Below are 22,493 nucleotides of genomic sequence, written 5' to 3'. Positions count from 1 at the left end.
AGTCTGAAAATCACCGTCCATTGCCTGGAACGTCTATTCCACAGAAGGTAGCCTTCAGTGCTTTAAAAAAGAAAGAAATAAACATTCAGTGATTCAGGGTTTATTTAATAAATTTGTATACCACCTGCTACCGACATCTCTAGGTGGTTTACAGAATGCTTTGAGTTTATTTGACTTCAGTGGTATTATCTGTTGTTTTAGACTGAGATTTTGGATGAGGATAAACGCTTGGTCAGTGCTGTGGATTATTACTTCATTCAAGAGGATGGAAGCCGGTTTAAGGTGAGCGCATTCCCTAGGAGATGTGGAATGGGTCAGGGTAGGCTTAAAGAACCTGCTGCAAATCTGGGGTGAAAGCAGTGGGGAAAGATGGGAGCCTTGCAGTCTGAATAAGGATATCTTCTAGTGTTCCCTCTAAGGCGTATGCGCATGTGTGCACACATTTTTTTTGATGTGCGTTCAGTTCATTTTAGATCCTGCTCAGCTTGAATCACGAAGGCCCCATTCTGAATGTAGGTGCGCTGCTGCACTGCCTTAATACTTCTGCCCAGAGCAAAACTCATTCTGCACACAGATGAAAAAAAATTAGAGAACACGGATACTTTCCAAGTTTCCCTGAGATCAGAGAGTGTTTCCTACTGTAGGGTGGGCCGGACAAAAGGGAGTGTTTCTTTATGCAACGTGTAAATATTTTATACAAATATTTGTTGTTTACACAATGTGTAGTCACAGTATGGAATTGGCTGCTGCCAGATGTGGTGATGACCACCAAACGAGATGGTTTTAAAAGGGGATTATATTCCTGGAAGATAGGGCTACCAACGGCTGCTAGCCAGGAGAGCTAAATATTTTCATTGGGATCAAAATGGGCTTGTCGCTGAAAACCAAACGCTGGGGAACGTCAACAGGAGGGGCCATTGTTCTCTTTTTCCTGCTGGTGGGCTTCTCAGATGCACCTGGCTGACCCCTGCATGAAGCAGGGTGCTGGAGCAGATAGGCCTTCAGCCTGACCCAGCTGGGCATTTTCTTATGTCCTTATGAGATGAGACATTTTCATATCTCCCTTTTTAACTGATATGAGAGGCAGTGAACCCCCACCCCAATATTTTAACAGGACCCTGTGGTGATGGCTATTTCTAAATACTTAGTGGGCATGTCCGCTTTCCCTTAGGGGGGGACTCATTTTCTTTCTTCTGCTGTAGTGTCAGATTGCGTGAGACTTACGGTCTGTCCTCTTTCCTAGGTGGCCTTGCCATATCGGCCGTACTTCTACATTGCAACCCAAAAGGTGGGTACAAACATTCCGGCCCATGCCCCACAAGTCTCCAGACTCATTTGGTCTCGGGTCTCTGCAACTGTCAGTCAGTGTAGACTCAACTAGCTAGATGGGTGCATGCATGCTGGCGAGCAGGCAAGTGGATTTGTGGATGCCTGCTCTGTACGCATCAAGTTAGAAGCTGTTTCCCAAGAATGGAAAGCATGGAAACAGCTGGGGGTGGGAGCACTGCTTAGCCCAGGGTTCTCCATCTTTGGTCCCCCAGTGTTGATGGGCCCCAGCAGCATCCTCCGCAGTGGCAGTGGCCTTGGGAATTGTAGTCCAACCCGGGAGTTGGAGGTCGAGAACCCTGGGCTCAGCCCCTCTGCATGGTTGTCTCTCTAGGGCTGTGACCGAGAAGTGCTGTCCTTCCTGTCCAAGAAGTTCCAAGGGAAAATCGCAAAGCTGGACACTGTACCCAAAGAAGACCTGGACCTGGTGAGAAATGCGTTGAGCGCAATCGCGGCAATGTTCTGGTACAGTTGCCTAAACTGCTGGGGAAGTCATGGTGTGTATCCTTGCGTATCCTGCCCTGAATTCCATGATGGAAGAGAGAGAAGGCTGCTCCTGAAATCTTCCTACCATTTTGTTGGATTGCATTTGTAGCCATCTCTTTCTTTGTTCATGGCATTCAGGGAGGGATACACAGGGGTCACAGGCTTATCCCAAGTCTGCTTTTGGTTCACTTAGGTGGCTGTATCATGTGGTTGCAGATTCCTGGGGAGTAAATTTGCATCTCCCCTTTCTACCTGCAATCTCATAACCCCTAATGACTCGATATTCACGGTTTCCATATCCGCAGCTGCAGCCTGGAATGGAACCCCCACAGATATCGAGGTGTGTGTGTGATATGTATGTATGCGGGGAAATGCGTGACTAACAAGCAGAAGGTTGCCGGTTCGAATCCCTGCTGGCACTATATCGGGCAGCAGCGATATAGGAGGATGCTGAAAGGCACCATCTCATTCTGCGCGGGAGGAGGCCATGGTCAACCCCTCCTGTATTCTACCAAAGACAACCACAGGGCTCTGTGAGCGCCAGGAGTCGAAATCGACTTGATGGCACACTTTAACTTTATGTATGTATGTTTTACACACACACACACACACACACACACACACACACCCCTTATCATGCAGCATCTCTGGTTTTGCTGAGCCTAAGGAGCTTTGCCTCAGCCATTCTTCTTCTTATCCATTTAGGCCAGGAGTTCCCAGCCTTGGGTCCCTAGATCTTGTGGGACTACAACTCCCAGCACCCCCAACCTCAGTGGCCTTGTGGCTGGGAATGTTGGGGTTATCGTCCCAACGCGTCTGGGGCACCCCTGCCCTAGTCGCCAGTCCGAGGGGTCTCAAACATGAGTCCCCAGGTGGTGTTGGGCTTCCACTCCCATAATCCCCAACCACAATGGCCAGAAGCCATTGGCCGCCGTGGCCAAAAAACCACAGAGGCCAAAAGCTCATGATGGGAGTTGTAGCCCCACAACATCTGGGGGCCCAAGTTGGAGAACTCCAGTGGGTCTTGGGTTGCCTCTGTCGTCCCCCTTCTTCAAATTCCCTTTCAAAGGTTCCCTCCCCTCATTCTTTTCTAGCCAAATCACCTGGTTGGTCTGAAGCGGAACTATATCAAGCTCTCCTTCAACACGGTGGATGACCTGATCAAGGTGCGCAAGGAGATCATGCCGGCTGTGAAGAAGAACCGGGAAAGAGACCAAGCGATGGACTCCTACACCTCGATGCTGGCCAGGTAGAGCAGCCAGGGCCCAGCAGAGTTGAGCCACAATTCTAGTGGGCCAGCAGATGCTTCACAGGAGGTGTCAAGCTGAGCTCCATTGCTTCCTTCTTGTATTGGCCAGAAACGAGGGTTGTGATCAACTTGAGCCGGTTCAGAGGAGGGCAACAAAGATGGCAAGCCCAGAGAAGAGGAAACAAAGGGAGGGATAGGGAAGTGCCTTCCAGTATCTGCAGGGCTGTCAGGATGAAGAAGGCACAGACGCGCCCCCCTGCTTGTCCTCAGGGCAGGGCTGCAACCAGGTGGAAATTTCAAGGAAGCAGATTTTGGCTAGATGTTAGGAAGAACTTCTTGACCGTGAGAGCTGCTTAGCAATGGAACAGTCGCCGATGGGAGGGGGGCCCTCTCCTTTGCTGGAGTCTTTCAAACAGAGGCTAGACAGACATCTGTCAGGGATGCTTTAGCAGTTCCCTGCACTGGGTGTGGGCCGGGGCGAAAAGGCCTCTGAGGTCCCCTCTGACTCTGAAATCCTATGGGTCTCTTTTTTCCTGACAAAGCTGGCTGGTCAGTCTCCTACGTCGGCCTGATCTGTCCGACTGGGATCGCATTATCAGTCTATGGATTTGTGACAATTAGGAACACAAGAAGCTGCCATCTACTGAGGCTTACCAAGTGGGAGGGATAACCCACAATGAGTGACCTCCCTAACACCAGCAAGAAGAAACCTTCACAGTGAGCACCAACGTTCCTGTCTCCTTGCAGTGCCCTGGCTGGGAACAGCCTGACCAGCAAGACGGAGGAGCCCTCCAAGAAGACAGTGGACCAGATGGACAACATTGTAGACATGAGAGAGTATGACGTTCCCTACCATATCCGTCTTTCCATTGACTTGAAGATCCACGTGGTAAGGCGGGGACTGGGAGGTGTGGCTTTCCAGTGGCAAGAAGTTACAGACCAGCTGTGGCAAGCCGGAAAACGTTACACCGGGGGTTCTCAGCCTTGGGTCCCTAGATGTTAGACTACAACACCTATCATTCCCAGTGATGAAGGGGATGATGGGACTTGGAGTTCCCCAAAGTCTGGGGACCCAAGGTTGAGAAGTTCCACCTAGACACCACTGTTGTTGTTTGTGTTTCTAAATCTCCCTTGAAAAGAAGATGGTGGTTCTTAAACCCCTTGTTTTGTGTGGCCCCCACCACCTGGGATGTCAGGAATAGGGCCTGCCCTATGGCTCTTGGCACCCCGGGCAAAATATGACTCCCAACAGTGGTCGAGAATGACCTTTCAGGTAAATGCCATTCAATGCGGAGGAAAATTAAAAAAAAGTCTACAGTGAAAACATTTTCTCCATGTAATAGGACTGCACAATGCTGGCAGGTGTTGGACTACGACTCACACCATCCCTGACTATTTGCCACTGTGGTTGGGGATGATGGGAGTTGTAGTACAACAAAAGAGGACTGAAGTTGTGCTACTCCGATCTAGAAATACTCCTCCTCCCCTGCTTTGCCCCTCACTTTAGGGTCACAGGCAGCTGCCTTATACCGAGCCAGACCCTTGGTCTATCTAGCTCAGTATTGTCTTCACTGACTGGCAGCAGCTTTTCCAAGGTTTCAGGCAGGAGTCTCTCCCAGCCCTGCTGGAGATGCTGCCAGGGAGGGAACATGGCCCTGCCACTAACAGAGATCCCCTGCCACTAACGGTTGGCGGGGACTAGGGATGAGGCCTTTTCGATTGTGGCCTCTGAGCTTTGAAACGCCCTCCTTGAAGAGCTTCGCCATGCTCCCCACTCACTGTTTTGTGTGTGTGTGAAAACACATCTTTTTAACGAGACTTTTTAATGTTCCATCTCTGTTTATATGGAAGTCCTTTAGTTTTTATAGTTCTCAGTTTTTAGCTTTTAAAATGTGTTAACTTGGAATTTATGTTTTTAAAAATCTAATTTTAAATGTGGCTTCAGCCTGGTTTTAGCTTGTTTAACTTAAATTTTATTTTAATTTTATTAGTCTTAGTTTACATTGTATCTTTTCATTATGTTGTGAGCCGCCCCGAGCAGTAGTGTACTGGAGGGGCAGGGTATAAATATTTAAAGTAAATAATAAACATGAGATCTTCTGCATGCAGGCATGTAGATGCTCTTCCACTGATCTGTGGCCCCCCTGTCTTACAGAGCTCACATGTAAATGTGACGTCTTGCATCCCATTTGCATGTCTTGCAGAGCGCCCATCCAAATGCAAACCAAGGCAGGCCTTGCTTAGCAAAGGGGACCAATCATGCTTGCTCCTACAAGAGCTGCTCTCCTTCCCATTTTGCTTGCTAAGCTGTCCTTTGAAAATCCTTTCCGTGGGCCAAAAGCATCTCGCTTCTTTTGATCGCCCGCGTGTTACACACTGGTCTAATACTCAGCACGTTGCTCTGTTACATGGAGGGGGAGAAGATTTCCGCATAACCTTGCTGCTTGTGCCCCCTGACAGGCTCACTGGTACAACGTCTGCTATCGGGGTAGCAGTTTTCCTCCTGAAATTTCCCGCCGGGATGACTTGGTCGAACGGCCGGTGAGTATTCCTCTTGCTGGAGTTCCTTCGTAACTTTTTTATTTCTTGGCAGTTAGGGCTCTGAATGTAGAATCCGCAGATACCAAAAGGGTATTGCCCATCCCTGGAGGATGTGAGAAGCTGCAGCGTCCAGGGCACTGCACTCCAAAATTTGCAGTTTTGGTGGCTCTGTCAGAGAGACTTGGAGGCAGAGGGGTTTTGTGGATGAAGAGCAGGGATTGAGCCCAGACACAAAATGGAGAGGAGAGCTGGCCTTGTGGGAGCCAGCATGACTTGTCCCCTTAGCTAAGCAAGGCCTGCCCTGGTTGCGTATGAAAGGGAGACTTGATGTGTGAGCACTGGAAGAGATTCCCCTTAAGGGATGGAGCCACTCTGGGAAGAGCAGAAGGTTCCAAGTTCCCTCCTTGGCAGCATCTCCAAGATAGGGCCGAGAGAGACTCCTGCCTGCAACCTTGGAGAAGCCGCTGCCACTTCTGCATGCAAGTAGGTAGGTGCTCTTCCCAGAGTGGCTCCATCCCCAGAGGGGAATATCTTCCAGTGCTCACACATCTAGTCTCCCATTCAAATGCAACCAGGGCAGACCCTGCTTTAGCAAAGGGGACAATTCATGCTTGCTTCCACAAGACCAGCTCTCCTCCTCCATGCAGCACTGCCTGGGTAGAGGCTGTATACGTGTTTGAAGGAGAGGGGGGAAACCAGAGGGTTAAACAGATGAACCTGAGCCAGAACTCAGCCCCACCTTTGAATGGCTCAGCTCCATGATGGAGACAGGCTCTTGCCTCCTTCTGTGGCTGTCACTGTTGGGTTCCAGCCCGTTACTGACCTGGGGGTTCCTCTGGCTTAAACTGAGCCTCTGATTCTGACATGAAAACACTGATTTATTTATTTCCCCCCAGGACCCTGTCGTTCTGGCCTTCGACATAGAGACCACCAAGCTGCCTTTGAAATTTCCTGATGCAGAAACGGACCAGATCATGATGATCTCCTATATGATTGATGGGCAGGTAAGTGCTTCAGTTCGCACCTAACCATTGATTCCACGGCAGCCGCCTTGGCTTGGTCAGAAAACGGCTTGCTGAGGGAGTTCCTCTTCGGGATATCCGTCAAGTGAAGCTTTGCCTCTTTCTACCTAGGGTTACCTGATCACAAACAGGGAGATTGTTTCAGAGGACATTGAAGATTTTGAGTTTACTCCCAAGCCGGAGTACGAGGGTCCCTTCTGTGTCTTTAATGAACCAGATGAGGTAAGGAGGCTCCTTTGTGACAGTTTGAGGGAATCACCAATTCCCCTTTTTGTCTTTCTGCATTTAAATCGAAAACCAATGCAATTAAGAGACGGCAGTGCAAATGCTGTGTTGGTTGACAATTTGTCGGTGACCGTGGATACCTACGGTGGGGATTTCCACCCTGGGGTCTCCAGATGATGATTGTTCGTTTATTTATTTGATTTCTATACCACCCCTCCAAAAATAGCTCAGGATAGTTTACACAGAGAAATAATAAATAAATAAGATGTTGCAACTAAAAAACCCCATCATTCCCAGGTGGAGAGTCTCGAATGAAAATTCTAATCCAACCACTAGCCAGAATGGCGTATTGGTTAGAGTGCTGGGGAGACCCGAGTTCAAATCCCCATTCAGCCCTGAAACTCGCTACTGGGTGTCTCTGGGTCAGTCACTTCTCTCTTAGCTAACTGACCTCGCAGGGTTGTTATGAGGATAAACATCACTGTGTATAGGAGAACCTCAGTATTCGTGGGGGTTCCGTTCTCCGCTACTGTCGTGGATATGGAAACTGCAAATACTGGCTGGTGCAATGTAACACTGGGAGTTAGGTTCCCGGAGGTCAGAAAAATGGCCCTGAAATGCAGGCGGAAGTGGCCTACTGTGCTCTGGAGGTCCCCAGCCGTCCAGCAATGCCCCCACCCCCTGGGAATAAAAATCAGCCAAAAATTGCGGGTTTCTTGGAGCCTGGAGGGGCCCCACAGTAAGATTTTCAGCCCATGGGTGGAAGAGGGAAGGGAAGGGGGTTCCATGTCTCATGGAACGGGAAGGAAGGGGGTCCATGTCTCATGGAAGGGGGTTCCATGTCTCAACCCACCCACCCCTAGTTACCCACCCCAAGACTCACCCACCCCAAGACTCTGCCGCTCACCTATTCCCAGTCCTAATGCACTTCTTTCTTTTCCAAAGTCCTAGTGAAAACTTGATCTGAAACAGATGAATTCCACAAAAACCAAACCTTGGAAATCAATTTTTCTTAACTGGGTGCAAGTGTGTGTGTACACAGAGTGAGCACAGCCTGGTTTCCTAGCAGGAGAGTTCCTGATGGGAGCAAGGGCAAGCACAGATGAGAAGAACAGACTCTCACATTGTGTTCTGTTTCCCTTCTCAAATCAGGCCCATCTGATCCAGCGGTGGTTTGAGCACGTCCAGGAAACCAAGCCCACCATCATGGTGACTTACAACGGCGACTTCTTTGACTGGTGAGAATCAAATGGGGAAAGGCTCCTCAGCCTTGGGTTCCCGGCTGGTGTTGGACTACCACTCCCATCATCCCTGGCCATTGCAGCTGGGGATGATGGGAGTTGTAGTTCAGTGCCGTAGGAACTTTCTGGGAACGGCAGTCGTCACTTCTAGATGGGAGCTCATGGATTCGCCTCGTCTCCAGGCCCTTTGTGGAAGCCAGAGCGGCAGCACATGGACTGAACATGCAGCAGGAGATTGGGTTCCAGAAGGACAACCAAGGGGAGTACAAAGCTACTCCGTGCATCCACATGGATTGTCTCAGGTAGGAGATACAGCCCGCCCTCCTCACTCCTGTTGCATCCTCTCCCTTTGGGATTTGCTCTGGTGGGAAAGACCCATGGCTTGTGGCCCAGCCTCTTTGGCTTGCCTTCCAAATCTAGCGGGACCTAGATTTATCCCTTTCCTCCTTGGATGTTATCTTTTTTTAGCCTACTTTCCAGTAGGCTTATGAGGTCACCCGGATGTGTGTGTGTGTGTGTGTGTGTGTGTGTGTGTGTGTGTGTGTGCGCGCATCAACTTCACAATGTCTGGGTCAATATGAACCAAATCGGGTACAGTTGTAGGGACCCCTCAACGGCGTAGTTCGTGATAACATCATCCACCCTGATTCAAGATGGCAGAGGCGTAAACTTTTGAGGCACAAGTGGGCTAACTTGTGAACAGCCTGACCGATTTGAACCAAATTTGCTTCAGCTTTCCCCTACGCACATGGGAAAAGCTCAATGGCATAGTTTGTGGTTTGTGGCATCTATCCCAATCCAAGATGGCAGATGCATGAATGTTTGAGGCACAAGTGGGCTTACTTGTGGACTGTCTAATGATTTGAACCAAATTAAGTACAGTTGTAGTGAGTGACACACAGGGACCCCTCCGTGGCATAGTTTGTGATGATGTCATCTACTCCAATTCAAGATGGCGGACGCATGAACATTTGAGGCGCAAGAGATCCAACTTGTGGGCCTCGATTTGGATCAAATTTAATCCAGTTGTAGAGATGGTGAAAGTAGGCAAATCAGTTGTTACTAGAACAACTTGTTCTAAAATGCCAGTTCCTCTGAATAAGCAGACACTTTGTATGTCATGGTTTCTCTTGGCAGGTGGGTCAAGAGAGATAGTTACCTCCCGGTGGGAAGCCACAACCTGAAGGCAGCAGCCAAAGCCAAGCTGGGCTATGACCCGGTGGAGCTGGACCCTGAAGAGATGTGCCGGATGGCTACTGAGGAACCTCAGGTACTTCCCTTTCGCTCTCTGACCTGATTCTGCCGTGACTTGCAGCCGGCGTGGACCACAGGCCCATGACAAATTTCCAGGATTTATGCAGTGAGTGAGAGAGAATTCGCTCTTCTACATCCAAAATGGTCATAGCTCCAATCAGAGCTGGAGGAGGAGTTCACTGGGGTGAATTCTTGACAGTGGGCTGCGCCTGTCCACTTAGGGACTGGGACCATAGCAATAGCACTTACATTTATATACCGCTCTATAGCCGGAGCTCTCTAAGCGGTTTACAATGATTTAGCATATTGCCCCCAACATTCTGGGTACTCATTTTACCGACCTCGGAAGGATGGAAGGCTGAGTCAACCTTGAGCCCCTGGTCAGGATCGAACTTGTAACCTTCTGGTTACAGGGCGGCAGTTTTACCACTGCGCCACCAGGGGCTCAGTTATCATATCATATCCCCATCCCGTGTGGAAGAGCAACTACTTGCACACAGGTTCGCTCCTTGGCATCTGCAGGTCGGGTGGCGGGAGACTCCTGCCTGCAACCTTGGAGAACTGCTGCCAGTCAGTGTAGACCGTTCTGAGCAAGATGGACCAAGGGTCTGACTTGGTAGGAGGCAGCTTCCTGTGCTCCTAATTTGTCTTTGTGAAACACAGATTTGTGTCTGTGATTAGGTTTGTGTTTGTGACTCGGCCCTGTTGCCGAGTCAAATGCTCAGAGGGGCGAGGCTGCCGATGATCAACGCGCCTGACCCTCTCTGCACCCAGATCTGCAGGGAAGAAGGAAGAACTTGCTTGAACTGCAGAAATGAATGGGTCCCACTCTGCTTCTTCTCCAGACTCTGGCCACCTACTCAGTGTCCGATGCTGTTGCTACCTATTACATGTACATGAAGTACGTCCATCCTTTCATCTTTGCCTTGTGCACCATCATCCCAATGGAGCCTGATGAGGTGGGTAAGCTGGATCTTCAGCCTTGCTGTGGTGGGCTGTCTTTAACAGTTACCCTAAAGGGTGAGTTAGATCTCCCTGTTCTGGGTGGGGTTACACTCTCCCCCCCCCGGAAGGAGCAGGTGCGCAGCTTGGGAGTACTCCTGGACCCAGGCCTCACCTGGGTATCTCAGGTGGAGGCCGTGGCCAGGAGCGCTTTCTATCAGCTCCGGCTGATTCAAGAGCTGCGTCCATTCCTCGGAGATGATGACCTCAAAACAGTGGTGCATCAGCTGGTAACCTCCAGGCTTGACTACTGCAATGCGCTCTACAAGGGGCTGCCTTTGTATGTGGTCTGGAAACTTCAGTTAGCTCCAAAATGCGGCAGCCAGATTGGTCTTTGGGGCAACCCGGAGTGACCATATTATTCCTGTCTTGAAATAGTTACACTGGCTGCCGATTATGTTTCCTGGCAAAATACAAAGTAAAGGGTTATTACTTTTTTAAAGCCCTGAACGGCTTGGGTCCGAGTTATCTTAGAGAGCGCCGCCTTCTGCATGATCCCCACCACACATTACGGTCACCAGAGAGCCAGCGTGGTGTAGTGGTTAGAGTGCTGGACTAGGACCGGAGAGACCCGAGTTCAAATCCCCATTCAGCCATAATACTGGCTGGGTGACTCTGGGCCAGTCACTTCTCTCTCGGCCTAACCTACTTCACAGGGTTGTTGTGAGGAGAAACTCGAGTATGTAGTACACTGCTCTGGGCTCCTTGGAGGAAGAGCGGGATATAAATGTAAAAATAAATAAAACAAAGAAATCTGAGAAAGGAAGCAAGGCAGGATGGGCTTTGGACATGAGTAGGGGAGAGAGAGAGCATCAGGGCTGGCAAAGGGAGGGGCTTTGAATGGGATGAAGAGCAAGCAGAGGAAAAGTCAGTTGGTGATAGAGGAGAGAGGCCGAAGAAGAAAAGGCAGCAGATGGACCAAGCATCAGGCAGAAATCTATTTCTCTGTTTCATTTCTATGTGAAGCACCTCTGCAAATGTGGCCGCGTGCTAAGACCCTGAAAGTTGAAAGCCTTTCAACTTTCATTGTGTGTTCCCTCTCGAGGGGTGCCGACCCCCGTGTCAGAAATCACCATGAGCATTTGTCGTCCTCGCTGGCTCTTGAGGGCTCAGCAACAGTGACTCTGTGATGACTCTGGGTGCTTTTGGTTGCCATGGAAGCTGCTTTGAAAAGGAGGCTACGCATGCGCATTTTGCTGGGCGATTTGAGTCCTCTGTTTTTAGCCGCATGCTGTTGAGGTCTTGCAAAGAGTTGCCGACACGAAGCGTCCTTACGCGTTTCTCTCCCTGCAGGTGCTCCGTAAGGGCTCAGGGACTCTGTGCGAAGCGCTGCTGATGGTGCAGGCCTACCACGCCAACATCGTCTTCCCCAACAAGCAAGAGCAGGAGTTCAACAAGCTCACTGAGGACGGGCATGTGCTGGACTCGGAGACGTATGTCGGGGGCCACGTGGAGGCCCTGGAGTCCGGGGTCTTCCGCAGCGACATTCCCTGCCGCTTTAAGATGGTGCGAGCATCCGTTGGGGCTCTTGTGCGATTTCTGTCCTTTCCTTAAAGCAGGAAGGCTAGGCCTCATTCAGGGGTTTTCAAACATGGGTCCAGTGTTCTCTCTAACTTTTTTCATCGGCGTGCCGAATCGGTTTTGTTCTGGGCGGCAGTATCAAGGCAGTGTGTGTGCACGTGCATTCGGAGTGGGGCCTTCCAGATTCAATCTGAGCGAGATCTAAAATTAACTGAGTGGACATAAAAAAAACATGTGTGCGCGTACACACATACACACCTTAGAGCAAGGCTGTTCAACTTTGGCCCTCCTCCCGATGTTGGCCTACAGCTCCCATAATCCTTGGCCGTTTGCCACTTTAGTGACAACTCGGTCACTCCGGGTTGCCCCAGAGACCAATCTGGCTGCCACATTTTGAACTAGCTGAAGTTTCCGGACTACGTACAAAGGCAGCCCCACTTTAGGAGAGGAGAGCTGGTCTTGTGGTAGCAAGCATGATTTGTCCCCATAGCTAAGCAGGGTCTGCCCTGGTTACATCTGAATGGGAGACGATGTGTGAGCACTGCAAGAGATTCCCCTTAGGGGATGGGGCGATTCTGGGAAGAGCAGAAGGTTCCAAGTTCCCTCCCTGGCAGCATCTCCAAGAGAGGGCTGTGAGAGATTCCTGCCTGCAACCTTGGAGAAGCCACTGCCAGTCTGTGAAGATAATACTGAGCTAGATAGACCAATGGTCTGACTCAGTATATGGCAGTATATGGAAACATATTTCCTATGTTTCCACTGTGGCTGGGGATTATGGGAGTTGAAATCCGACATCATCTAAAACCCACCGCCGTCAAACACAAGTCTGAGAACCGCTGAGAGTGCTTTCATGAGCAGGCTGTGATGCAAATCCATCTCTTCTGGCCCCATGTGGAGCCGGGTCAACACGGGAAGCTTGATGCTGCTCTAATGCCCGCTTCCTCCCCGGCTGTGTCTCTTAGAACCCGGCTGCCTTCGACTTCCTTCTGACGCGGGTAGAGAAGACGCTGCGCCATGCCATTGAGGAAGAGGAGGGGATCCCCCTGGACCAGGTCACCAACTTCCAGGAGGTAACTGTGGCTTCGTCTTACTGGGTAGAATATTGGAGGTGGAGAGCCATGGTTGAGTGTCCTGTTTCATTTTCATGCATCCTGGACCCCACCCCACCCAGTGGTAGAGCATCTGCTTTGCAGGCGGGAAGTCCCAGGTTCACCCCCTGGCAGGATGTTCATGTTGGGCTGGGAGAGCTGCTGCCAGTCAGTGTAGACAATGCTTAGCCAGATGGACCCAATGGTCTGACTCAGTAGAAGACACAGAAGGGCGAGATGCATCCAGGGCTGGCTTAAGGGGGAACTCTGGGGGTCCCGAGTTCTCAGAACTTCTCGTTGCCTGCCATTCCGCTAGTGCGTGGATCCTTTTGTGGCCCACAGCTGCATCCACCCCTTGTGACTTGCTCCTTGATTGGCTTGTGTTGCCTTCTGAAGAGCTCAGCCGAACAACCTTCTCCATCCCAAATGCCTCATCTCTCCTGCTTTCCAACTCTTGGCACAGGTTTGTGATGAAATCAAAGCCAAGCTGAACTCCCTGAAGGACGTTCCCAACAGGATCGAGTGTCCCCTCATCTACCATCTGGACGTGGGGGCCATGTATCCGAATATCATCCTGACCAACAGGCTGCAGGTGGGCAGTGATATTTCAGATTCCTGGGTCGACATCCCAAGGCATTGGAAACCAGGGATGACTTTTCTGCTTATTTATTTATTATTTCTCTATTTAAACCACTTTGGAAACGTTCATTGAAAAGCGGAATATAAATATTTGTTGTTGTGTGTGTTGTCTGCTTATGGGTTCTCTTGGAAGAAGCCCTCTCAGCTGTTCTGGAATAAAGGCACGGGGCTTCCTTGTAAGAAGCAAGTGTGGTGTAGTGGTTAGAGTGCTGGAATATGACCAGGGAGACCCGAGTTCAAATTCCTATTCAGCCATGATACTTGCTGGGTGACTCTGGGCCAGTCCCTTCTCTCTCAGCCTAACCTACTTCACAGGGTTATTGTGAAGAAAAACATACGTATGTAGTTTGGGCTCTGGGCTCCTTGGAGGAAGAGCGGGATATTTATTTATTTATTTAAGTTTCTAGAGGGCAATTTATGCATGGGATTTTAAAAAATGTACGAGTGTGTTTATGTGTAGGTCTAATAATGTCACTTTTTCTTTTCTGGTTAACTGTACCATATTTATCTGAATCCAAGACTAGGTCCCCTCAGCCCCCTGGCATAGAGCTGGTGTGTTTCTGGGCTGGTCTGGGCTGCCCTCTGCTGCAGCGGCAGAATTTGGGTGACACGATTCTGCCTTCAAACCTCAGGTTGGAGCAGCGAAACTGGCTGCATACTGAAGGTTCAGATTATGGTTTCGGCTCAAACCTCGGCTCGCTTTTGTGATGAAACTGCAGTCTCAGACATTCGGACAACCATGAGATGGAACTTCTGGCTCTCTGGCCTCTGGTTTGGCGTTACGTGTGAAAGCAGCCTCAGGGTCCCTTTCCTTCTGGGTAAATACAGGTAGAGCCTGTATTTACCCCCTTTTTTATGGGGACTATCTCAAATTTGGAGCAGTCTTCTCTTTGGATAAGCATGTATTTCCATAAGTAGAAGTGTGGGATATTGTTTTCCTACACTTCTGTTAAAAAAACCAAAACAAACCACCACAGAGCCCTTATTGTAGCTTGTTCTATAGAAGCCCCAAATCCAAGCCTCCTTCCCCATTTGGGGGAAACAGGAGTCCCTCACAGCCCTACTTGGAGATGCTGCTAGGGATTGAACGTGGAGCCTTCTGCATGCCGAGCAGATGCTCTGCCCCTGAGCTATGGCTCCATCTCTAAAGGCCTGGCCGTCGAAGGCAGCGACCTATTTCGTGGCTGGAATTGCACTTGTGGCTGTCTCTGCAGAAGGTCCCAGGTTCAGTCCCTGGAGGCATCTCCAGGTAAGGCTGGAGAACCTTGGAGAAGCCGCTGCCAGTCAGTGCGGACAATCCTGAGCTCGATGGACCAAGGGTCTGACTCTGTAGAAGGCCGCGTCCTGTGTCTGCTTTGAAAAGCGCCTCTTGGTTCAGTCAGCTGTGAAAATGAGGCTCGGCCTGCCTTGAGACCCTGAGCTTCCCTTCGCCACCCCCAGCCGTGATTGGGTGCTCTCTCCTTCCCTCTTCAGCCCTCGGCGATGGTGGGTGAGGCCACGTGTGCTGCCTGCGACTTCAACAAGCCCGGCGCCAATTGTCAGCGGAGGATGACCTGGCAGTGGAGGGGAGAATTCAGTGAGTGTTGCCGTCGCTTGGCACGGGCGCTCTAGCTTCACCATCTGGATCCCTTGCTGTTCAGAAGTACTCACGGTGGTCTCTGTCGCCCTCCCTCCCTTCCCCTCTGCAGTGCCGGCAAGCCGCAGTGAGTACCACCGCATCCAACAGCAGCTGGAGTCGGAGAAGTTCCCCTCCCTCTTCCCAGATGGGCCGCCCCGGGCGTTCCACGAGCTGTCCCGAGAGGAGCAGGCCAAGTACGAGAAGAAGCGCTTGGCAGGTGAGACGTGTGATGGGCTGCTTGCGGGAGACGCGTGTGGGCATGGCTGGGTTTGTCTTAGTCTTTGTGGAAGCAAGCCTGACTTCTCCCCTTTGCTAAGCAGGATCTGCCTTGGTTTGCATTTGGATGGGGGACTCCATGGGAGCGCTCTCAGATATTCCCCTTAGGGGATGAGGCCAGAGTTCGGTGCTTGCATGCAGAAGGTCCCAGGTTCACTCCCTGGCAGCATCTCCAGATAGGACTGGGAGAGACTCTTGCCTGAAACCTTGGAGAGCCACTGAGCATCTAGGTTTTTAGATAGCAGTCTCTCCCAGACCAAGGGTCTGATTGATTGATTAAGTGCCATCAAGTCAGTGTCAACCCTTAGCAACCACATAGATTCTCTCCAGGATGATCTGTCTTCTGCTTGGCCTTGAAGATTTCTCTGTGGTGCATTCATTGCCGTCATCATCGCGTCCATCCACCTTGCTGCTGGTCGTCCTCTTCTTCTCTTGCCTTCAGCTTTTCCCAGCATTATGGACTTTTCAAGGGAGTTGGGTCTTCTTTGCATAATGTGTCCAAAGGAGGATAGTTTGAGCCTGGACATTATTTGTGCCTCGAGTGAAAATTCTGGATTGATTTATTCTGTGATCCATTTCTCCAGCACCCAAGTTCAAAAACGTCAATGCTTTTTCTATCTTCACTTCTTCAGAGTCCAGCTTTTGCATCCATAGAATGTCACGGGGAAAAACATCGCCTGAACAATTCTAATCTTTGTAGGTGTAGACACGTCACGGCATCTAAATATCCTTTCCAAGGCTTCCATTGCAATCCTACCAAGTGCTAGTCTGCGGCGTATTTCTTGACTGCTGGATCCTGTACTGTTGATGGTCAATCCTAAAAGGCAGAAGCTTTTAGTCAATTTCTAATATTGAGTCAAGGGTTTCACTCAATGTTAAAGGCAGCTCCGTACTTTCCTTGTCTACTCGGCTGACACCAGGCATCTGATCATGTAGACTCTAGGTACTGGTTCCTTCCGAATGGCTCTAGGAACGCATGGAATTTCTCAGTGGCTATTGGCCATTCAAACATTCCATCCATTCCATGGCCATTGAGAAGGAGGTGGTGCATCTCAGTGGGCATTCCTTGTCACTCATTTTAGGATGTCCTGACACTAATCCACTGTAGGCCTTGCCTGCTGGTGGTCCCCGTCTCACTCCCTAGGAGCAGCATCGTCAGGTAGGACTGGGAGAGACTCTTGCCTGAAACCTTGGAGAGCCGCTGCCAGTCAGGGTAGACAGTATTGAGCCAGGTGCTCTGCATAAGGCAGCTTCCTATATAAGGACCTAAAGAGAGCCAGTGTGGTGCAGTGGTTAGAGTGTTGGACTAAGACCAGGGAGACCTGAGTTCAAATCCCCATTCAGCCATAGAAACATAGGAAGCTGCCATGTTGTCTTTACAGACTGGCAGCGGCTTCTCCGAGGTTGCAGGCAGGAGTCTCTCTCCGCCCTATCTTGGAGATAACTGAACCTTCTAAAAGTAGCGATTCTCTGTATGGAGCGGGGGAGAGCAACTGGCCCTCTCCATCCCCAGCGCAGCAACCCTCCAGTGGCCATTGCTGGGATCTATCTTTAGTTAGTAAGTAAGTATCTAAGCTGCTTTGGGGTACTGTGGTTGAAAAGCGGTATATAAATATTCGTATTCTTGGACAAGTGGCCTCTTGACCCTCTCTCTCTCGGGCAGATTACTGTCGCAGGGCCTACAAGAAAATCCACGTGACGAAAGTGGAGGAGCGCGTCACCACCATCTGCCAACGGGAAAACTCCTTCTACGTGGACACCGTGCGGGCCTTTCGCGACCGGCGCTATGAGTTCAAGGGGCTACATAAGGTGAGCCTTTGTTTCTCTTTCTCTTACGTGTGAGAACTTATGTGAATTATGAACCTCTCCTAAACGTTCTCTTAGAGGAGCACCAGAAAAGCCCTGCTGGATCCAACCAAGGGTCCAGCAACCTGTCTCATGCAGTGGCCAGACAGGCGCATCTGGGAAGCCCACAAGTGGGGGGAAAGAGGGAGACCGCCCCCTCCTGTTGCTTCTCCCCAGCATCTGGTCGAGCATGATGCCCCCTCTGATCCTGATGGAAGTATACAGCTATCCAGGCTAATAGCCACTGATGACCCTCTCCTCCGTGCATATGTCTAATCCCCTTTTAAATGCATATAGATTGGTGGCCATCACCACATCTGATGGCACTGAATTCCATAGTTTAACCACACGTTGTGTAGAATACTACTTCATTTGGTCTCTTGTGGATCTCTTGGCATTTAGCTTCAACAGCTGACCCCCGGGTTCTAATATTATGAGAAGGAGGAAATATTTGATCTCTCTCCACTTTATGCACACTGTGCCCTTTCTTTCGGCCTCTCCTAGGTATGGAAGAAGAAGCTGGCAGTGGCCACGGAGATGGGCGACGCCTCGGAAGCGAAGCGCTGCAAGAATATGGAGATCCTGTACGACTCACTGCAGCTGGCGCACAAATGCATCCTCAACTCCTTTTATGGCTATGTCATGCGCAAAGGGTGAATGGCCGACATTAACCACTCTTGAAAAGAGGGGCTCCCAGGTCATGTGTGGTTTCCCAGACCACCTGACCTGAGAAGAAAGGGAGGAGAGCTGGTCTTGTGGTAGCAGGGTCTGCCCTGGTTTGTATTTGGAAGGGGGACCCCATGTGAGGACTGTAAGATATTCCACTGTCGCTGTAGCTCCATGAAAGAGCATTTGGTTTCATGCAGAAGACTTTGGCAGCATCTCCAGGTAGGGAGAGACTGGTCCCTGTAACCTTGGAGAGCCACTGCCAGTCAGTGTTGACCAGGGATTTTGTAGACCCACGTTGGGTCCCCAGATGTTACATAAGAACAGTCCTGCTGGATCAGGCCCAAGGAGGCCCATCTAGTCCAGCATCCTGTTTCGCACAGTGGCCCACCAGATGCCCCTGGAAGCCTACAGGCAGGAGTTGAGGGTGTGCCCTCTCTCCTGCTGTTACTTCCCTGCATCTTGGACTCAGAGGCATCTTGGACTTCAACTCCCATAATTGGACTTCAACTCCCATAATCCCCAACCAAAGGCCACTGGGGTTGGAAATTTTGGGAGTCAAAGTCCAATAACATCTGGGGACCCAACATTGAGAATCCCTGGTGTAGACAATACTACGGATCTAGATGGACCACTTGTCTGACTCTGTATGAAGCAGCTTCCTTTGTTCCCAAGGAAACCTTGCTTCCTAGTTCCCCGTCTAATTCTCTCCCTCTTCCCTGTCCTGCCATAGCATTTTTTCCGTATTTGTTCATCTGAAGCCTAGTCTTGATGTACAATATTTCAAACCACTTCATTCTCAGTAAAGCATACAAGAGACCTGTAAGCATAACCCCATTGGCATAATGCTGTCATGGATTGGGAGGCTTGTATTTGCAAGGATCTTGGGTGCGGGAGATGTGTCGGGGTGCAGGACACTCCATGTGTAAAGACGCTGCACAAATCCACATCTTCATGGTGATCCTCTTGGCCTGGCTACCCAGTGTCAGGACTAGAAGGGAGATCTGCCCTTGCTTAGAGCCATGTAGTGCCCTTATTTCTTCCCGGTAAAAATGAATGTCATGAATTTGCATAGTGCACCCCTTTATTTTCTCCTCCAGGCCACCCCGGGCAATGTCTAAACATGCTCCCTGCCCTCAGTGACCTTGGCTACAAAGAACTGAGCCTGCCACCCCTTCTTTATCCCTGTTCTGGTCTCTGGTCACACTAAAGCGTGACGAATTGTTGGAACTGGCTATTGCAGATGCTGGGGCCAGGCTGAAAGAGACCCAGGGCCTTCCCAGCTCCCACACTTAGCCCCCCGGGCACCTTTTGGTCAAGGTAGCTTCCACAAACTATAATTAAAATATCTTTGTGAATGGAGCATCGTTTTCCTCAACAGCAGGTTTGGGGCAGCACCTCTCATTCTGACTAGGGATGTGCACGGACCAGTTTTTGTGGTTCGGTTCGAATTTGGACCGAATTCAAACCGAACCACTGGTCTGCAAAACGGTTCAGTTAAACCGGCCAGTCCGCTCCATTCGATTGAACCAGTTCAAGGGGCTATGCTTGTAAAGGGGAATCTGGTGAGGTTTTCTCTTTTATAAGCAAAGATGATTCATGGCTTGAAAATGCTTCTAATGGGCGGCCAGGGCAGTGGCAAGAGGGCACCCTTAAAAGTAGATGTAAGGCGCTTACCGGTTTGTGAAACCCCGGCACGTCCCCTCAGCAGCCTAGCGGTGCAGTTCCGGAACTGAACTGGCCTCAGCGGGTCAGGTTTGGTTCGATTATGGACCGGACCGCCTCTCCTAGAGGCCAGTCTGGTTCACGATCGAGTCGGACTGGTTCGTGCACACCCCTAGTTCTTCTCACCAGTACCCTTCACTCCCCTCCACAGGGCTCGGTGGTACTCGATGGAGATGGCGGGCATTGTCTGCTTCACAGGTGCAAACATCATCACGCAGGCCCGGGAGCTGATAGAGCAAATTGGGTGAGTCCTTGAATGGGCCGGCCAGCTGTGTTAGCGGGAGTCACCGCACGGCTCTCTACAGGCAGGTAAAACCTCGGAGCGAGATTCTGAGCTTGGGTGGATGCTTGCAGTCCCAAGGCAACTTGCTTCCCATCCCTACTTTCTCCTCCATTCTGTGGTCCAGCTCTGGATATCTCCAATTTCTGACCACAAGCATGCAATCGAAAACTATAATAATTTGATAGCTGGTCATGGTCTGGATTCAAAGGCACCGACTCCTTTTTGCGTTGCTCTTTCTTTCCTTAAAATAAAAAATAAAAATGATAATACCATGGCAGAAACGGGTCTCTTGAACCGATCAGATGAGGAGGAGGATCCAATACCTGTCTTTGAAGGCTTCCACTTCTTGGTGACCTTTTCTCAGTGTCAGATTCTCACAGTGTATCCTTTGACCTCCCGTCTGGAGAACGTTCTCTGGTTTTCCCCTCCGCAGGAGGCCCCTGGAGCTGGACACAGACGGGATCTGGTGTGTGCTTCCAAACAGCTTCCCAGAGAACTTTGTCATCAAATCCACTAATGCCAAGAAGCCCAAGGTGACAATCTCCTATCCGGGCGCCATGTTGAACATTATGGTGAAGGTGAGGATGCCTCTCCGGCCTTTGCTTGAAGAGGAATCTTGTAGGTCCACACTACACCAGACCTGCCAAGCCCCTCTCCATGCCATTTTGCAAGCCTTCAGAGAGTGATCTGAAGACACAGCAAAATGCTACAGCTGAAGCGAAGATCAGCCCTGGTGCTTTTCCACTGAGCTATGGCCCTATCCCCTAAGGAGAATAGGAACATAGGAAGCTGCCATATACTGAGTCAGGCCATTGGTCCATCTTGCTCAGTATTGTCTGCACAGACTGGCAGCAGCTTTTCCAACATTGCAGGCAGGAATTTCTCTCAGCCCTATCTTGGAGATGCCGCCAGGGAGGGAACTTGGAACCTTTTGCTCTTCCCAGAGCGGCTCCATCCCCTGAGGGGAAGATCTTACAGTGCTCACACATGGAGTCTCCCATTCATATGCAACCAGGGCGGACCCTGCTTAGCTAAGGGGACAAGTCATGCTTGCTACTACAAGACCAGCTCTCTTACAGTGTTCATGTGTAGTCACCCATGCAAATGCAAAGCAAGATAGACCCTGCTTAGCAAAGGGACAATTAGTGCTCGCTCCCACCAGACCCGCTCCCCATCCTTGGTTGCTCCATCCAGTTTTGTAGGCTCCAGTGAAAAGGTATCGGGGTCGGTGCTGGGGGGGTGGGGTATCACTAGAACCACAAGGCAACCTGTCTGTGGGTCTCTGCTTACAGGAGGGGTTTACAAATGACCAGTACCAGGAGCTGGTGGACCCAGCCTCTCTCACGTACGTTTCCCGCTCGGAAAACAGCATCTTCTTTGAAGTCGACGGGCCATACCTGGCCATGATTCTCCCAGCCTCCAAGGAGGAGGGCAAGAAGCTGAAGAAGAGGTAAGGATCAGGGCTTGGACGAGCACCCTTTCCTCAGGGGGTGCTCTCAGGCCGGGAGGGCAGCAAAGCAGTGCCTGGAAGAGGACAGGAGTAGGGATGGGCTTGAAACACCGATTCTGCATCCGAATCTCGGCACACCCTTTAAATCTAAGGGCTGACACAGCCCCTTTAACACGGAGGAAACGCCACCTTTACGGAAGTGTCAGCGGGCAGAGAAGGAGCAGCTCTGGACCTGCTCTTCTCCCTTTGAATGGGGCTGTGTGAGCCCTCGGATTTAAAGGGACGTGCCTGCGATTCGGATGCCAAATTGCATTCTGGCACATCCCTAGACCGGAGTTGCGTTCTTGTTGAAATCTTTGTTGCGAATAAGTCAGGGGGGACTTAGGGAGCCTTCTGCCTTCTCTAGCCATAAGGAGGGTGGAGCTGAATTTGGGCTTCAGAAAACGGGGGGGGCGGCGGCAGGGGCCCATTCGAAACCTGCCCACGTCTGCGGTCTGCCCTTCCCCAGGTACGCGGTGTTTAATGAAGACGGCTCCCTCGCCGAGCTGAAGGGGTTTGAGGTGAAGCGCCGTGGGGAGCTGCAGCTGGTGAAGATCTTCCAGTCCTCCGTGTTCGAGGCTTTCCTGAAGGGCACCACCTTGGAGGAGGTCTACGCGTCGGTTGCCAAAGTGGCTGACTACTGGCTGGACGTGCTTTACAGCAAGGTGAGGGGTGGGCAGTGCGGGAAGGTGAGCTCTTCGCTGTCCGGACATCGGGAGCCTACGGCTGCGCAAGTTCATCCTCTTCTGTATAAATGTGCATTTGGAAGCAAGGAGGGGAGGGGAGCTGGTCTTGTGGTAGCAAGCATGAGTTGTCCCCTTAGCTAAGCAGGGTCTGCCCTGGTTGCATACGAATGGGAGACTAGAAGTGTGAGCCCTGGAAGAGATTCCCCTCAGGGGATGGAATGGGAAGAGCAGAAGGTTTCAAGTTCCCTCCCTGGCAGCATCTCCAAGAAAGGGCTGAGAGAGATTCCTGCCTGCAAGCTTGGAGAAGCCGC

The 22,493-nt window shown here is 50.8% G+C and overlaps 1 protein-coding gene across 2 annotated transcripts in view; it reads left to right on the top strand.

The window, feature by feature from the left end:
* Nucleotides 1-22,493, top strand: part of POLE (DNA polymerase epsilon, catalytic subunit) — a 66,775-nt gene that overhangs the window by 2,821 nt on the left and 41,461 nt on the right. For both annotated transcript variants that reach the window (XM_053280337.1, XM_053280339.1), the window contains exons 3-25: nucleotides 202-282; nucleotides 1,244-1,288; nucleotides 1,661-1,753; nucleotides 2,907-3,061; nucleotides 3,809-3,950; nucleotides 5,522-5,602; nucleotides 6,499-6,606; nucleotides 6,736-6,846; nucleotides 8,002-8,087; nucleotides 8,273-8,392; nucleotides 9,228-9,360; nucleotides 10,190-10,303; nucleotides 11,640-11,852; nucleotides 12,830-12,937; nucleotides 13,419-13,547; nucleotides 15,068-15,170; nucleotides 15,283-15,429; nucleotides 17,152-17,297; nucleotides 17,838-17,986; nucleotides 19,876-19,968; nucleotides 20,441-20,585; nucleotides 21,300-21,457; nucleotides 21,966-22,161. In XM_053280337.1, coding sequence (XP_053136312.1) covers nucleotides 202-282; nucleotides 1,244-1,288; nucleotides 1,661-1,753; nucleotides 2,907-3,061; nucleotides 3,809-3,950; nucleotides 5,522-5,602; nucleotides 6,499-6,606; nucleotides 6,736-6,846; nucleotides 8,002-8,087; nucleotides 8,273-8,392; nucleotides 9,228-9,360; nucleotides 10,190-10,303; nucleotides 11,640-11,852; nucleotides 12,830-12,937; nucleotides 13,419-13,547; nucleotides 15,068-15,170; nucleotides 15,283-15,429; nucleotides 17,152-17,297; nucleotides 17,838-17,986; nucleotides 19,876-19,968; nucleotides 20,441-20,585; nucleotides 21,300-21,457; nucleotides 21,966-22,161 — 2,856 coding nt within the window. The remainder of the gene's footprint in view (nucleotides 1-201; nucleotides 283-1,243; nucleotides 1,289-1,660; nucleotides 1,754-2,906; nucleotides 3,062-3,808; nucleotides 3,951-5,521; nucleotides 5,603-6,498; nucleotides 6,607-6,735; nucleotides 6,847-8,001; nucleotides 8,088-8,272; nucleotides 8,393-9,227; nucleotides 9,361-10,189; nucleotides 10,304-11,639; nucleotides 11,853-12,829; nucleotides 12,938-13,418; nucleotides 13,548-15,067; nucleotides 15,171-15,282; nucleotides 15,430-17,151; nucleotides 17,298-17,837; nucleotides 17,987-19,875; nucleotides 19,969-20,440; nucleotides 20,586-21,299; nucleotides 21,458-21,965; nucleotides 22,162-22,493) is intronic.

The sequence above is a fragment of the Hemicordylus capensis genome, chromosome 15 (genome assembly GCF_027244095.1).
Source record: "Hemicordylus capensis ecotype Gifberg chromosome 15, rHemCap1.1.pri, whole genome shotgun sequence".
Lineage (NCBI taxonomy): Eukaryota > Metazoa > Chordata > Lepidosauria > Squamata > Cordylidae > Hemicordylus > Hemicordylus capensis.
Note: the sequence above shows the minus strand (reverse complement) of the source record. Positions and strands in the feature narration are given on the sequence as shown.